General features: G+C 42.7%; 1 protein-coding gene across 1 annotated transcript; it reads left to right on the forward strand.

Annotated features, from left to right (window-relative positions):
- Positions 1-4,619: 4,619 nt before the first annotated feature.
- Positions 4,620-5,571, forward strand: LOC110150327 (olfactory receptor 3A10-like). Its single transcript, XM_020913252.2, is given in 2 exon segments — positions 4,620-4,909; positions 4,911-5,571. Coding segments are annotated over 2 exon segments (951 nt in total).
- Positions 5,572-18,177: the final 12,606 nt, after the last annotated feature.

Here is an 18,177-nt window from a genome sequence, read left to right on the forward strand (position 1 = left end):
CCACATCCTTGTCAGCAGTCATCTAGGACTAAATTTCTACAGACCTCATTAGAGAGGGCCACTACCCTCCAATTTGCCAGTTTCCAACTCACCACACCATTTGCCTTGCCCTTGTAGGCACTGCAGTTTGTTATCCCTGATCCAGACCTTTGATGTTTCTAGCTTTCATCACTGTTGAAAAAGTTTTGATCTGTAATGTATGTGTGTTTCCTAGAATTTTCTGATTCTTTCTGAACCCTCAACTTATAGGAAATTCTACTAGCACATTAGGCACTCAAGTAATATCAATAGGATGAATTATTGTCTAATTTTGGGGGTTCCCAGGTGGCTCAGTGGTAAAGAATCTGCCTGCCAATGCAGGAGACACAAGAGAAGTGGATTCGATCTCTGGGTTGGGAAGATCCCCTGAAGAAGGAAATGGCAACCCACTCCAGTATTCCTGCCTGAAAAATCCCATAGACAGAGGAGCCTGATGAGCTACACTACAGTCCATGGGGTTACAAAGAGCCAGACATGACTGAACGATTGAGTACACACACACACACACACACACACACACACACAGTCTTATTTTAAGGAAGATGGTTTCAACAGTTAGGCACTATCTAGGGAGAAGAAAAGAGGTACAGAGTTGTCACTAAATTGGACCTGGCACTAAACAAAACCTGACCTCTGTCCATAAAAGTATAATTTTGTTAAAGTATTAATTGATTCCAAAAACTTTCATTGAGCACCTAAAATTTAGCAGGAAAAACATTACCTGCCAATCTGGAGTGGTCTGCCTCTGTCTCTCCTTGCCTTCTCTGTGTGGGGCCAGTTTGCAAACCAACCCCAAAATTCCTTAGATACAAAAGTCATGAATCGTAGAAGAAAAAAATGATGAATTGGATATCATCAAAAATGTAAATATCAGTTATTCAAAGGACATGGTTTATGAAAATATAAGTCACAGACTGGGGAACTATTTGCAAAACATGGATTAAAGGCTATTATCCTTTATATTTAATAAAATGTATTTTTAAAAATAACTCAATAAGAAGTAGAAAAACAACTAATTTTTATTGAGGGGGAGCAAATTATTTAAATAAATAATCAATGACATACAGATGGTAAATAAGCACATGAAAAGATGCTCAATATCATTAAGGAAATACAAAGTTAAACCATAATGAGTTACTATTGCATACCTAATAGAGAGGACTAATATTAAAAAAACTGATGATATTAAGTGTTGATGAACAACTGGCAATCTCATTCATTGCTGGGAAGAATTCAAAGTGGTACAGCCACTTTGGAAAACAGTTTGACAGTTTCTTTTAAAATTAAACATCCACTTATATATGTTTCAGCAGTTATACTGCAAAGTATTTTCCAAGGAGAAATGAAAACATGTCTCCACGCAAATAATTGTCTGAACATATTTATATCTTTATTTGTAATGGCTAAAATCTGGAAACAATCCAAATGTTCATTAACTGATAAATAGCTTAGCAAATTGCAATACATGGAATATGACTTGGTGAAATGCACTACTACTACTACCAACATGCATGACTCTCCGAAGGATCATGCTAATAGAATGAATCCAGTCATTTAAAAAGTCTACATAATGTGTGATTCCATTTATGTGACACTATGAAAAAAGCAAACCCATAGGGAAAGAAATCAGATCAGAGGTTGCCATGGCTATGGTCTGGAGAAGGGATTGCCTGCAAAGGTGCAGAAGGGAAGTTTTTGGAGCAGTTGAAGTGTTCCATATATTGATGGAGGTGGTAGATACATGACTATATATTTCATCAAAGCTCATCAAACTTCACAATTAAGATCATACCTTATTTAACTTTTATTTTTTTCAGCTCTGTAATTTTGCAATTGCTTTTTTACGCTTGTGTTATTTTTTTAACTTTTGATTTTATGTTGGAATATAGCCGATTAACAATGCTGTGATAGTTTAGGTGCACAGCAAAGTGACCCAACCATGTGTCCATCCTCCCTCAGACTCCCCTCCCATCTAGCCTGGCACATGGCATTGGCCAGAATTCCTTGCATTGTTACAGTAGGTCCTTGTTGGTTATCTATTTTAAATAAGCAGTGTGTACATGTTGATCCCAAACTTTTAAAAGCATACCTTAAAAAACCCAGTGTAGAAAATAAACGAAAGAAACAGTACCAGAATCAGTGAATCTGGAATCCAGCCTGAGCTCTACTAGGGACACCCTCTCTGGCTTTGCCAAGTCAACTAAGCCCTCTGGTTCTTATTTTCCCATCAGTAATACGGAAACTGTATCCTTTCTCAGGAGCACTAGGAGCCTGGAATGAAGTTGTGACTCTAATGTTCCTTTAATAAAGTCCAAAATACTCGGCAGATGAGAGAAACCCTTAAGCACTGAAGGACTGAGGTTGTTTGTCTGCCTCTGGCCTCTTGTGCAATCCCTGGGGAGTGTATCATTTTTAGGGCCCCTAGGGGCTTGTTAGCTCCCAAATACAGAGAGAGCACCAAGACACACTCTGTCAGCCCCTGCATCACTTCCTTTATAAGGCTTCTGGAGACGGGCCACTTTGGGTCAGCTTAGCACTCACTCCCCTCTCTATAAGAACTGCCATCTGGGAACTTGGAGTAGAAAGGTAAGTGCCTCTGCTCCAGGACTGCTAATTTCCTTCCTTCGTGAGTAAGTGTGGATGAATATCCCATGTGATCTTCTGGTAGCTTTTCCCTTGGTGCTAGAGAATAAAGGACCGAGTGATCCTCAGATTCAGGGAGTGGCAGTGAAATACAATGGTGATGTTCTCTACTCTTAGTGACAAGAAGAATGAAGGTCAGAACTGGCAAGTAGAGGAAGTCAGAAGGGAAAAGATTAGGGTCAAGAATGGGGAAATGAAAAGTCTGGGGAGAGCCAAGGGTGGGTATTTAGGTTGATCGGGGCAGAGAAATTAGAATTTATAGCATCTTACAGCGTATTAAAAAGCAGAGACATCACTTTGCCAGCAAAAGTCTGTCTAGTCAAAGCCATGGTTTTTCCAGTACGAATGTGAGAGCTGGACCATTAAGAAGGCTGAGTGCCAAAGAATTGATGGTTTCAAATTGTGATGCTGGAGAGGACTCGAGAGTCCTTTGGACAGCAAGGAGATCAAACCAGTCAATCCTAACGGAAATCAATCCTGAATATTCATTTGGAAGGACTGATGCTGAAGCTGAAGCTCCAATACTTTGGCCACCTGATGACAAGAGCCAACTCATTAGGAAAGACCTTGATGCTGGGAAAGATTGAGGGTAGGAGGAGAAAGAGGCAACAGAGGATGAGACAGTTGGATAGCATCAGCTGATTCAATGGACATGAGTTTGACCAAACTCTGGGAGACAGTGAAGGACAGAGAAGCCTGGCCTACTGCAATTCATGAGGTCACAAAGAGTTGGACATGGCTTAGCAACTGAACAACAAATACCTCTAAGTAAACTTAGACATAATACAATACAGCCTTTCATACTGCATAAGGGAAAAATGGATGGACAGATAGATAGACGATAGATACTGAGATATTGGCAAAGGGCTTGGCAAAAACAAAAGCACAAAATACAAGTTCTCCAGAACAAACTCTTACATATGTGAACTTAAAACAGGATATCTTTTTTGAGCTTTCCTTTTCTCATTTTAAAATGATCACCTATCTTCAAGAATTTCTGTGAAATTTAAATGGAGTAAAATATTTGACAAAAAGTTTATATTCAAATAAATGTTGGCTTCCTATTTTTTCCTCCCTTCTTTCTCTCCTTCCTCCCTCCCTTTTATCTTTTTTCCCCTTCTGTTATCCTTTCTCCAAAGTCCCGATGCAAGTTAGTAGTAGAAGCTTGTTTATAACACAAGCATCTGGACTCTTAACTCCACAGCTCTTTCCACTGTGCTGGGTTGTCCTTATATACCAGGAGAAAGAAAGAGAGAGAGAGAGAGAGAGAGAGAGAGGGAAGCGGGGAGGAAGGGAGGGAGGGAGAAAGAGAGAGAGACTGTGAACGTCTTTGTGTAGAGAAAGAACTACTTACGGCAAATTGGACCACAGGACCCGAGGCACACTGAACCTTGCATGGACAGACAGGGTGGGGATGACTGGAGAAGTGGGAGTAGACAGATGCATTCAGAAGAGAGATGAACCTCTGCTCAGAGCAAGGCTGAACTCTTGTCACTGTGTCATGAGACACTGTACTGTGTCACTGCTGTCGATTCATACCCAGATTGGGCGTGCCTTAATGTTAACTTCGGAAAATCCGCCTTCGATGACATTTCCTAAGGTCAGGCACTCTATACTGATAGAACCTTCATAGCTGTTAATATAGTGAAATTCTTCCATCCCATCTTGATCATTAGCCACAGTCCTGGGTCCTCAGAGCAGTTTCCTCTGTCCCAGCCCCTTTCCTGGGATCCTCTGGATCTCAACCTGAGCTGGAAATTCAAGAGTTAATGTCTAGCACTGTAAGGGCCATGGGGATCCTGCTCAAGCTCTAATCCAGTATCCATTCCATTGATAAACGTACATGCCCCGTTATCCCCAGCATCCAGCAGACACAGATTAGGTGCCTCCATGTACCTCTCACCCCCTTTCAGCAGGTCCACATTTTCTTGCTCTCCATGTCTCAGCAGTGGCCTGTGGAACCAGGTGCCCGGGGCAACAAGACTGTGGTCACTGAATTCATCCTTCTTGGCCTAACAGAGAACATAGAATTGCAACCCATCCTTTTTGCTGTCTTCCTCTTTGCCTATGTGATCACAGTCGGGGGCAACTTGAGTATCCTGGCCGCCATCTTTGTGGAGCCCAAACTCCACATCCCCATGTACTACTTCCTGGGGAACCTTTCTCTGCTGGACGTTGGGTGCATCACTGTCACCGTTCCTCGCATGCTGGCCTGTCTCCTGACCCACCTATGCAGCCTGTGTCTCACAGGTCTTCTTTTTCTACCTCCTGGCTGGTGTGGACTGTCACCTCCTGACAGCCATAGCCTGTGACCGCTACCTGGCCATTTGCCAGCCCCTCACCTACAGTGTCCGCATGAGCCGTGACGTCCAGGGAGCCCTGATGGCCGTCTGCTGCTCCATTTCCTTTATCAATGCTCTGACCCACACGGTGGCCGTGTCCATGCTGGACTTCTGCGGCCCTAACGTGGTCAATCACTTCTACTGTGACCTCCCTCCCCTTTTCCAGCTCTCCTGCTCCAGCATCCACCTCAATGGGCAGCTTCTTTTTGTGGGGGCCACCTTCATGGGGGTGGTCCCCATGATCTTCATCTCGGTGTCCTACGCCCACGTGGCAGCCGCAGTCCTGTGGATCCGCTCGGCAGAGGGTAGGAAGAAAGCCTTCTTCACATGTGGCTCCCACCTCACCGTGGTCTGCATCTTTTATGGAACCGGCTTCTTCAGCTACATGCGCCTGGGCTCCGTGTCCGCCTCAGACAAGGACAGGGGCACTGGCATCCTCATCACTATCGTCAGCCCCATGCTGAACCCACTCATCTACAGCCTCCAGAACCCTGATGTGCAGGGTGCACTGAAGAGGTTGCTGACGGGGAAGCAGCCCCCCGAGTGAGAAGGCAGGGGTGTCAAGATGCCCCTCCCTACTTGAGCAAACCCCGCTTTCTTGGGCTGAAGGCTTAGTTGTGGGCAGGAAGATATTCAAGGGTGGACTAAGAAGGAAAGTAGATAACTCAGGCCAGGGTAGAATGTGGTTTGCCTTGGACTGGGGAGAAAGGCTAAAGCTTAGAGAAGAGAGTATCTAAATAACTGATGAAAGATGGATTAGAGACAGATGGGGGAAGGGACTCTCCTGGTGGTCCCAGTGGCTAAGACTCCATGTTCCCAGTGCAAGAGACCTGAGTTCAATCCCTGGTCAGGGAACTAGATCCCACATGCTGCAAATAAGAGTTCACAAGCCCGAAGATCCTGCCTGCCACGATGAAGATCAAAGATCCTGCAGCTAAGAGCCAGCACACCCAAATAAATATATCAATATTTTTTTAAAGGACAAATGGGAGAAAATTATACTATGGGTCAGGAAGTGGGACACAAATAAGTTGTGTTTTTAAAATTCAATGACTTTTCAGTTGAAATACATTAAAAATATTAATTAAAACCTTTGCCTTCACCCTTTTAAGATATGTTTGTATCTTAGGGCTCCCCTAGTGGCTCAGATGGTAAAGAATCTGGCTGCAATGCAGGAGACCCAGGTTCGATTCCTGGGTTGGGAAGATCCCCTGGAGAAGCGGATGGCAACCCACTCCGGTATTCTTGTCTGGAAAATTCCATGGACAGAGGAACCTGGCGGGCTATAGCCTATGCGCTCTCAAAGAGTCAGGCACAATTGAGCGACTAACATATCTGTATCAGAGTATGGGTCTGGGAACTTCCCTGATGACTCAGAAGTAAAGAATCCACCTGCAATGCAGGAGATGGAGGAGACTCGGGTTTGATCCCTGGGTTGGGAAGATCCTCTGGAGGAGGGGATGGCAACCTACTCCAGTATTCTTGCCTGGAGAATCCCATGGACAGAGGAACCTGGCGGGCTACAGTCCATGGGGTCACAAAGAGTTGGACATGACTAAAGCAACTGAGTACGCACACATGCATGGAGTCTGTTTTTTTTTTTAAAAGATTCTTCTTCAGGAAATAAACTCATGATTGTGGAATTAAGGTTGGCATAGCCTGGGAGCAGGATGTGGGGACCTATCAGAGTACCTTCCAGCATCTTCTTCAGAGCAACACTATCAAATAACTCTTCCTAAAACCAGGGTCCCCATCCCGACTAACCATGAGTGGGAATAACACATTTTCACATCACTGCGTGAACTCTCTCCCCCAACCTCTCCACTGAAAACTCGCGAGTGGGTCATCATTAATTTCCTGAGAAGAAGCATTCAGAATAGTTAGTTTAGTTTTTATTTTTCATGGCAAAGTACCCCGATTTATAAAAGGGCATTCTATCTAATATGTATAGAAAATCAGTAAAGGTGAAAAATGAAGGGAAATAGAAGTTTGCAGTTTACCACTGAATGAGTACTGGAAACCAAGATTTTACCAAAAAAGCGAAACTAAGGGAACCCATGGAAGAACAGTGACTAGAGTTGATTTCACATGCAATTGTGACTGTTTCTAGAATTTTTTTCTGTTAACCTTTCAGACACTTCCTGGTCCACAAGTTGGAAGTCTGAGAAGAGTGACCTTACCTAACATTCTTATTAATTGATGAGGAGGGCAGCTTGGCCCCCTCAAGGTGTCTGAGAATATTCCCAGTCAAATGAACGTTCCCACCATCTTTCTCTCTATTTTTCCTGAAGACCGCTGTCTCCCACTTCAGGTCCAGTGCCACTCTGGGGCGAGCCCTGTAACAGCCTCTGGGTCTGGGCCCCTCCGGCCCTCGGGCCACCCACGATGCCTGGTTAAGCCCCTGGGGCAGTGTCTGTCCCACTTAACGCCATCTGATTTCTTTCTGATGACCACTGTATCACATCCAGACCTTCACTGGGGATGTCATGTCCCTCTGTCACTCATTTCTTCCCAGCCTCTCCCATCAGTCTTTCTCAGCCACAGCCTCTAGCTCAGCGAGAGCTTTTCTTTGTTAGGAGACTCTTCATCTCTTCACTTTTATTGCATGTTCGTAATCTCCTCCAAAAGAGTGTGCCCTGCTCAGCAAGAAAGGCATCATCATCATTTCTGTATTCCTCGCAGCTTCTTTTTGGCTCTCCCTGGCTAGATTGTAAGCTCCTTACCGACAGGGACCATGTTTTCTATTATACATGTCTTCAAACTCACAGCACAGTGCTGACTGCTTCAAGCCATCTCACGGATCCATCAACTGCTACTGGGAACTGATAACCATCAACTGGTATTCCTGACCTGTGACAGGAAATGTGTGTTCTCCGTGGGAGATCAGTGAACCAGCCAGATGTTTTCTAAATGCCCGAAATCCAAGATCTTAAGATATGAAGGGAAAAGAAAAGAAGAAAGAGAAGCTTTATTCTGAGGACATAGTCAGTCACTGAGCTTGACATAACAGGAAGAAGCTTTCTGGATTTCATGTGTGAACTGCAATGTCATTTCTCTCCCAGAACTAAGAGAAACTGCCTGAAGTTAGAGCCAGGAAAGTGTCTCCCTCTTGCAAAGGAATGGAAGAGAACATTTAATTAGCAAAAGCTAATTGGAGCTTGGAGCTCCAGGGTTCTGAAATCCTGCAACATCCAAGACTGGGCTCCTTTCAACTTGGAGCACGTTAAGTAGGTGGGATGATAATAATAAATGAGTGCCAATCAGTATGACAGTTTGTCTTTCTTTAAATGATGTCCTTAAGTGAATAGTTTTTAACTCTGCAAATATGAGCAATTCATATGTGGTATAAATAATTTTAATGAAAATTATATTTTTGTTTAAAAAGAAGAATGAATATATTGACATGAAAAGATGTACAGCACATATTGCTGAATTTAGAAAGTGGTGATGATGTGACATGTAATGTGTATCGGGCGAAAAAGTGCTGTGGAACAACCCCCAAGTTTTAGGTGGTGATTTCCACTGCAGAGGAGAATTGGACTGGGCCAAGGGGTGGGAAATGCAGGACTTTCACTTTCTACTCCATTTACTCTTTTTTTTTCATATTGTTTATTATCTTACTTGCAATCCCATAGAATGACGTACTGGATGAATGAGGATATTTTTTTTTGTGGGGAGCGGGGGGAGTGTTCCAGGGATTGAACAACGCCCCCAGAAGTAGAAGCATAGAGTCTTAACTACTGGACCACCAGGGACGTCCCTCCATTTACTCTTATTTGAAGTTTCTCACTGAATTCTGTGGCTTGCCAGGTGGCTCAGTGGTAAAGAATCCGCTTGCCAATGGAATAGCTGCAGGAGACTTGGGTTTCATCCCTGGGTCGAGACTATCTGCTGGAGGACGAAATGGCAACCCACTCCAGTATCCTTGCCAGGAAAATTCCATGGACAGAGGAGTCTAGCGGACTGTAGTCCACAGGGTCACAAACAGCCAGACATTACTGAGAGACTGATCACACATTCACTGAATTCTGTAATGTAAAAAACAATTTTTTAAGTAAATGCTATTGGTGGATACGGGGGTGGGAGGAGTAAAATGAATTGACTGTGATATTTTCTCTCCAGCCTTCAAAGTGTCCTCTGTCATCCTCATCTTCGAGGAGAAAAAAAAATAGTAAGTTGTTTGTCCGTCCAATATAAGGCCACTGGCTTCACTTTATCTAGACTCAAGGCTCCAGAGAGACATAAAGTAGTTATTGGTCATCTTATCCATGCTGCCTCTTCTGAGATGAGAGCCAACCCAAGCATCTCTAGCCTAGGAAAATACTCCTGGGGGATCTTTCCCCTCATCCCACCTCCTGGCCCTGAAAAGTCAAATTTCACCCTCCGTTCTACACTAACGCCTACCTTCACCAACACCAGCACACCTCCTCCCCACAAAACCGTTGCACTGCTGCCTAGTTATGAATCTTTATATGTAATTCCAGTCAAAGGTAGTGACTCATTTTGGTGGGGACTCATGTAGATTTTCATGATTCCTTGTGCCATAGATATAGGGTCATGGCCTCTGGGAGCTTAAAGAAACCTCTAGAGATATTTTGGTCCAGCCACCCTGACTTCAGAAAACTCTCATCCAAGGAAACTTGTTCCAAATGTTCTTGGCCTTCAACACAAATGTGAGCTTATTGAGGACAGCCGAATCCATCTGCTAAGCTCAGCTAATGTCATTTTATAAACCATAAGCATCTATAACCCATATGCCTATTTGGACAAGTTCTCAGAAACATTTTCACATTGCTTCTTTCTCCCACACCCATGTCACTATCTAGAGGCCCACCATATGTGTCACAAAGAGAAAGGCACTGTTAGAACCCAAGAAAATTATGGAAGTAGTATGATTCCTCATTATACTACTGGCACATAACAATATTCACAGAGCACTTTGAAATCTGTGTTCTCATTTGAACTTTGCATCTGCACAGTTGAGTATCATCCACAATGAGGACCAGGATTAGAAAATATCAAGAAGAAGGCCAGTTTTTATTATCTTCACTTTGCAAATTAAAAAAAACAACAACAGAAGCTAAGTGATTTCCGAAGGCCACGGGGTTAGTAAGGCTTCCTAGGTGGTCCAGTGGTAAAGAATCTTCCTGTCAACGCAGGAGACACAAGAGACACCAGTTCGATCCCTGGATGGGGAAGATCCCCTGGAGAAGGAAATGGCAACCCACTCCAGTATCCTTGCCTGGGAAATCCCATGGACAGAGGAGCCTGGCGGGCTGCAGTCCATAGGGGTCCCAAAGAGATCAACTGTGACTGAGCGCGCATGCATATAGGGTTAGTGGGCAGCCTGCAAGTGCTGACTCACAGCCCAGTATTTTTGCCTTCCTCCATGATTGCCTCTAATAAATCACCGAAGACTCCTGAACTAAGCAGAGAGATGCTGACTCTCAGCATAATGAGTCTCGGAAATGGGAAAGGTACGACAGTTGAGAGAAGAGAGCCTTAGGACATCCAGAGACTTGCTTTCTAAGCCAGCCTCTCCTACTTAAGGCCACGTGAGCTTTCGAAGCCATTCCTTCCTTCCATATATCTTGCACCTTTTTTCATTCACCTATTCTGTGATAAATACTCAGACCCCCTCCTCCCACAGGATACTAAAGGCTATGGGGAAAAAGGGGGCCTTAGGTAATTATATTAAATGGACAAGTGATAAGATAGAGAGCAGGAGGATATGCCCAGGAATAATTCATGCACAGTGGAGCTCTGATGAATAAAGGCTGGTTCTTGGGCTGTGGCAACTGTAGAGATGCCCAGACTGGAGACAGTGGCAGTGGGCCAGGCAGAGATGTGACAGCCGGAGAGGCAGTGGTCACGGAAAGTGAAAGAAATGAACTTGGGGAGGAATCTTGGAACATCAGCCAGAAAATATCTAGCCTTGTTTTCAGAGTTTGTTTGTAGGATCTGAAGAGATTAGGATTTTAAGGCCCTAAAAGACTTCAGACCATTGTTTGGTATTTACAAATAGTTGCCCAGGCCAGGATATATGGAAAAGCAAATATGAATCAAGCTTCCTTCATGTGCCGGGCAGCAAGCTGAGTAACCCATGCTCCTTGTTGCATTAAACTAGCTGTGATCAAGCAAAGCAACTAGCTGTGATCAAGCGAAGTCAGAATTGGACCCAGAAGTTGGGAGACCCGGCTTCTGGGCAGACACTGCTATTTGTTAGCTATGTGACACTGGACAGGTCAGTTACCTTCTGTGGGCCCCAGTTTCTCATTTATGAAATGGGAGTCATAGCACACAATTCAAGTGATTATTCTGAGAATTAAATGAATTGAAATACAGAATTAGTGTTGGTAAGTATAATGTTCCCTGGTGTCTCTTTCTTGGTGGCCCTCCCCTGGTAACTTACTCGGTAAAGAATCTACTTGCAATGCAGGAGACCCGGGTTCAATCCTTGGGTTGGGAAGATCCCCTGGAGAAGGAAATGGCAACCCACTCCAGTTTTGTTGCCTGGAGAATCCCATGGATTCTGGTGGGCTACAGTCCATGGGGTCACAAGAGTTGGACATGACTCAGAGACTAAACCAGCACAACAAGTATAATGTAGAAGGTGTTAAAAATCCATTGGGTTTTGAGTTGCGTCTTTCTAGAGTTTGTGGCCTCACGCTGGAAAACACCAGAACAAGAACTTACTGCCCCAAACTCCAGCCTTGCCCGGTCAGTGTTAATGTCCTTTGTACCATCATGGCCCTCACTTCCCTTGAATGAACTAGTGAAAGACTCAGAACAATAGAAGCTTCTGCCCTGCTGTGGACACTTGGAAGGGGGCATGATTAATTCCCTGGGTCCCAAAACACTTTGCTGACTTCTCAAGCTCAGCGGAACCTCAGGAGGTTCACCCATCTTCATGGATGTTCACCCATCCATTCATCTTTCTCACAAAGTTTCCCACTGCACAAAGTTTCCCACTGAGACAGCGGTGATGGGAATGGGAGTGAAGTCCTCCAATGTTCCACAAACAGAACCCTCTAATTAGCTCCCAAGTGAGAGTTCAGGATAACTTGGCTGAGAGCTGGCTGGGGATTTGCTGATTGTCTTCTGCATCTCTGCTAACAAGGCCAGAGGGAAGGGACACCCAGAAAAGATTTTGCTTTTGTGTCCTTTAGAAAAAAATCAGACCTTAGAGAGGAGGGTGGAGGAGGCCAATTAGTGATGGATGGTTTCAGTAGTGTCCTTAACAAGATTCATTAGCAAAGTTGCTAATAGAGGAAGATGTGTTCAAAACAAGGTTGCCTGGGTGTGAGTCTCAGCCTCTCTACAAACACTTGCCTCCACTTCTTCACTTTTTTCTGACTTTTGGCATTGTGTGCTTCCACCCTCGTCACACCCCAAAACTCTCCTGTCCACCCACCCCTCCTCCATCACAGCTTGGTTTTCTTCAATCCCATATTAAATAAATGTGCCTACTCTGTTGTATCTATTGGTTGTATCATTTTTACCTGCATCAGGATTTCCTTAATCAACCCTATCTTAACCCTTTAGATTGTTTCCCATTTTCCATTATTAAATGCAAAGTTTTATATGTCTCTGCACAGCTGTTTCCTTGATCGGACCATATGCATGTATATATCTTCAACATACTTATGAATATTGACAAATTATCAACTAGATGCATTGTACCATTTGAATGTTCTGCTAATTCAATGCAAGAGGGCCCCTTTCCAGACCTTAAGCAACTTCAGGTATTATCATTTAAACCAGGGATGCCCCAACCCCCAGGAACTGGGCCACGGAGCAGGAGGGGAGCGGTGGGCAGATAAGTGAGTGAAGCTTCATCTAGCACTCCCCATCACTTCCATTGCCACCTGAACTATCCCCACCATTGCTTACGTTACCACGTTAACCACTGCACACTCCCCTTTTCTGTGGAAAAAAACTGTCTTCCATGAAATTGGTCCCTGGTGCCAGGAAGATTGGGGAGCTGAAATCTTTACAATGTGATAATCCCTGTTTGCCATTACTGTTCTGCTTTGCATTTATTGTAAAGGTTCTTTTTCTTTTTCTTTGAGTGCAAGTATTAACTCTTAGCTGCAACTATTTTCTTTATTTATATTTGCCTCTCATTAATGTTAATTGTGTTTTTAACATACAAACTTTTGTCTTCTGTAGTCAAGCATATAAATATTTTACTTTATGACATCTGTCTTTGCTGCCATACTTGATATTATTTTCCCCATCTCAAGTTTATGTAAATACTCATCTATTTTTCTACTATGTATTTTATAATTTTATTTTAATATTTTCCATTTTTCCATCCAAAATTTTAGTACATGATTTGACATAGGGATACAATGCTATGTTTTTTAACTCTATAGCCTGTGTTCCCAAGACAGTTCCCAATAACTTGAAGATTGCTTTTGTCAAATATTAAATGTCAATTAAATGCTTCTGAATAACTTTATATTCTGTTCCACCATTCTGTGCCGTGTTTCAACCACTGTAGCTGTGGAACGGATCCACAGTTCTGAAAATCTCATATTCACATCACATTCCCATTACTCTCTTTCCTTCCAAATGTATTAATAGTTGATTAGTATCACATGTTCTCTCTTCTAGTTTAGCTATAGAATCATTTTTCTCACTGGAATCTTCTACCATTGGGTTTTTACTTGGAATGTGTTGAATTTATAATTTGGGGATGGAAGCTTTACAGTATTGATCTTTCCATGGTGTGGTCTATCCATTTATTCAAATGTTGTTTCTAAAGAAAAGTTTTGAAGGTTTTTAAAAAATGAGTCTCCATGTTTTTATTAAATTTATTTTGAGATATGCAATATTTTTTCTTTCACAAAGTGGATATTTAATATGAGATATGAATATTTTAAGACTCTTAATCTGTGTTGTTGAACTATCTAATAACAGAAAGGTGATGCCTTAATCTCCATTTAGAAGTTGTCCATATCCATTTTACCATGTCATCACAAATATTAATTATTATTTTTTTCAAATATTAATTATTTTTAATCATTTCAAATTTGAGAGGCAAAAATATACTAAAAATTTACTTTGCTTTTTCTGTTTCCTAGTGAAGCTGAGTATTTTCTTCTGTTAAACATATCATTTTTCTCTTTTGTAAATTGCCTTTTATGTCCTTGGCTTATTTATTCAGTGAGATGTCAGCATTTTCACTTCAATATTTTTATTTTTTAGTTTGTTTCAGGTTTCTATTAGATCTTTACATGTTAAATATACTAACGTTTTCATATTTTCTGCAAATATTTCTCCAAACTTGTTGTTTGTCTTTTAATTTGGGTAATTTTTACATACATTTAAAATATGCTCGTGTAGTCAGATCTATTGATCCTTTCCTTCATGCCTCCTTCCATTGCTCACATGCCTAGAATGCCTACTATCATTGACAGTTATATAAACAGTCACTTATTTATTCTCTTGGGCTTTTAAAATTTGGAGCTTTGTATTTAACTCTTAAATCCACCCTGCATTTATTTTGGCACATTGTGTATGTTTTTTATACATCCAAAATGTCTTTATTTTTCAAATGAGCGATCGATGGCCTCAACAAGAGGGAGTAACCCATTCCCTGCCCCACCCTCACTGATTTATAATGCCTAATTTATGATGGGAATGCAGGTTGTTGCAACATCTTTGAAGATCAGCTTGTCAGTATCCAGCAAGGATGAAAATGTACAAGCCGTGTAGCCCAGCAGCATCACTCCTAGGTTTACACCCAGACAAGAGCACCGACGGGCACACACATAAGAATGCCCACCAAAGCATTATTCGTAAGGGTCCATTGAAAACCCAAATGTCCATCATCAATATAATAGAAAAGTATTCTGTCGTGTATTGATACAATAGGGTGTAATACAGTCATGAACATGAACTTGTTAAAAACTTATCAACAGAAAACTCATCTATTGATAGAGTTGTGAGACCAGAAGGGGGCGCTCTCGAGCCCTGTGTGGATAGCCGACCCCAACAGAAATAAGGGAGACTCACGTTCTTTCACTCAGCCAATGAAAAGCAATGAATTCTTTGTTTGCTACAGCACTCCCGACTTCCTTTAGCCCCCATGATATTATTCTCCTTCCCTTGCCGTATTGGGACTTGCACTTGGCTCTCCGTGGTTGCAGACTCTGAACTGCAATTCTCTGCTGATCCCAAATTAACCCATCTTTGCTGGAGAGATGTCTGGCAGTCTATTTGTTTAAGGTCAACAAACTAAATCCATATCTGAATACTTGGAAGAATCTTGGAAGCATATGAAGGAAAAGAGAATATGTATTATATGAATTATATATATATATAGATAGATAGATAGATAGGCAGGCTTCCCAAGTGGTGCTAGTGGTAAAGAACCCGCCTGCCAATGCAGGAGACATAAGAGACGCAGTTTTGATCCCTAGCTCGGGAAGATCACCTGGAGGAGGGCAGGGAAACCCACTCCAGTATTCTTGCCTGGAGAATCCCAGGGACATAGGAGCCTGGTGGGCTACAGTCCATGGGGTTGCAAAGAGTCAGATATGACTGAAGTGATTTAGCATGCATGCACATACGTGTCTGTGTGTGTGTGTGCGTGTGTGTGTGTGTGTGTCCAACTGATCTGTCTTGGATCATAAGCCCATTACTTAAGCCAGGGGAGAACCTTAAGTCAGGTTCTATCCACATGGAAGAAAGAAAAATGACACTACAGGAAACAGGGCAGATAATTAAGAGAGAATGAGTGCTATTAGAAAAATATCTATTATAGCCTTTTCCTTATGTTTATATTCATCACTTCTATTTTTTTTCTCTTCATTTTTCTGTAACCCTTTCTGTAAATCCTCTAGACCTTTCTACTCAAAGTGTGGTCTGCTACCCAGCAGCATCTGTGTTATGTGAAAGTTTATTGGAAATTCAGAATCACAGGCCTTCCTCAAACCTTCTACATCAAAATCTGCATTTAAATAAGACATCCACATAATATATATGTGTAGTGAGGAAGGAAAATCAAAATGGAATTATATAGCTAAGAGAGCTCTCTCAAATGGAGCCAGGAGGCCATTGAAGAAGTGTGACAATGAGGTCACAACCCAGATGGAGTCTGAACTTTTACCATTTATAGTAAGTCCCCTACACACATACCTTCACGCTTTGAACTTTCAAAGATGCAAACGTGTGTTCCATCCCATCGGGCGTGAGTGAAACTGTATCTTGCCTTCTGTTTCCTCCTGCCTGTCCACTCAATTCCAGCCCCTGAAGCCAGCTATTGTACTACCATACTTTTCAAGGTATTATATTGTAAGATTAAAAAGGTTTTTTTTATTTTTGTGTTTGTTTTTATGTATTGTGTGAAAAGTATTATAAACCTATTACAGTACAGTCTATACAGCCTATTGTGTTAGTTGGGTCCCTAGGCTAACTTTGTTGGACTTATGAACAAATTGGACTTACAAACACACTCTCCTAATGGATCTCAGACATACTCTTTTGTCTTACTGCAGACAACCAGAAGATTTGCCCAATATTTCAGAAACTCACAGTACTTATTGGACCTGTGCCCTAAATAACTCCTAACAAACTCTCTCTTACAAATACTTTCTTGCATTGGTGCATGCTTAGTCACTTCAGTCGTGTCCACCTCTTCTTGACCCCATGGCTGTCGCCTGCCAGGCTCCTCTGTCCATGGGATTATCCAGGCAAGAATACTAGAGTGGGTTGCTATTTCCTTCTCCAGGGGATCTTCCCTACACAGGGATCGAACTTGGGTGTCCCGCATTGTAGGAAGATTCTTTATTGAATTGAACTACATCCAAGTTAATCCTAATTCTTGCCAGACAACTTTAACATTGTGTCTTTTGCCTTTCTAATTCCCCTGCCCCTTTCTCTTCCCTGAAACACTCATTTTACCCAAATCTGTGTCTCCAGAATTACGACTCCTAAGACCTCAAAACTAAACTTTCTTATTTGCAGCCTTCTCTATTTCTTGGTCAACAGTGGTAAAGTTGGTAAAGTTAAAAATGGTAAAAATAAATAAATAAATAAATAGAAATGGTGAAGTTCTTGAAGTTGGTTCTAGAGTCTTAATTCAGTTTTCTGCAATGATAACCCTAATTCTTTATTTTAAAAATTGAGGAGGATGGGACTTCCATGGTGGTCCAGTGGTTAAGAATCTGTTTTCCAGTACAGGAGACGTGAGTTCAATCCCTGGTCGGGGAACTAAGATCCCACATGCCATGGAGCAACTAAGCCCATGCTCAGCTAGAGAGCCTACCTGCTGTAAATACTGAGCCCGCATGCTCTGGAGTCCATGCTCTGCAAAAAGAGAAGTCACGGGTTGCCACAAAACAAAGCCCACACACTGTAATGAAGATCCAGCATGGCCCAAAAAAGTTTTTTTTGAAGAGATGATTTTCCCAAGAACTTTTCTACTGAACCCCTTTGCACGCTTTTCTTGGTTTAACAAGATCTTTCGGGATCACTGAGACCATGCCTTAGAGCTTTTAAGCATTCTCTTGTGTCCTCCATTAAGTCTGCCCCAATGAGAACCATGTATTCAGATTATTCAGCTTGGCTCTCCCTCCTAGCTGTCTACTAACCTTCCTTTGTTGATCCTTGCCTGCAGGAGTCCAGATTTAGAGCACTGGGAGCAAATATGAATTCCTTAAGCTTCTGTGTTGGTCCAGCTTCATAGAGTCCTGGGTGGAGTGGGGTGGTGGTGAGATGTCTTAATGGACTGACAGTGCCTCCAAAGAGCAATGTGGGAAAGCCCTCTGTGTTCTCTGGGTTATCATCAGGTCCAAACCTCAACTCTGGGCTTCCCAGGTGGCGCTAATGATAAAGAACCTGTCTGCCAATGCAGGAGACCAAAGAGATGAGGGTTCGGTCCCTGGGTCAGGAGGATCCTTTGGAGAAGGGCATGGCATCCCATGGAGAAGGGCATTCCAGTATTCTTGCCTGGAGAATCCCATGGACAGAGGAATCTGGCGGGCTACAGTCCATGGGGTCGCAAAGAGTCGGACACAACTGAAGTGACTCAGCACACACGGCACAAACCTAAACTCTGTCTGTGGGCTTTGCATAACCTGGGGAGGGGAGCATGGCTCTTGGGAAAGCATGAGACTGGGAGGGCCTGCTCTATGGTAGCGTC

The sequence above is a fragment of the Odocoileus virginianus genome, chromosome 17, assembly GCF_023699985.2.
Source record: "Odocoileus virginianus isolate 20LAN1187 ecotype Illinois chromosome 17, Ovbor_1.2, whole genome shotgun sequence".
In the NCBI taxonomy this organism is placed as follows: Eukaryota; Metazoa; Chordata; class Mammalia; order Artiodactyla; family Cervidae; genus Odocoileus; species Odocoileus virginianus.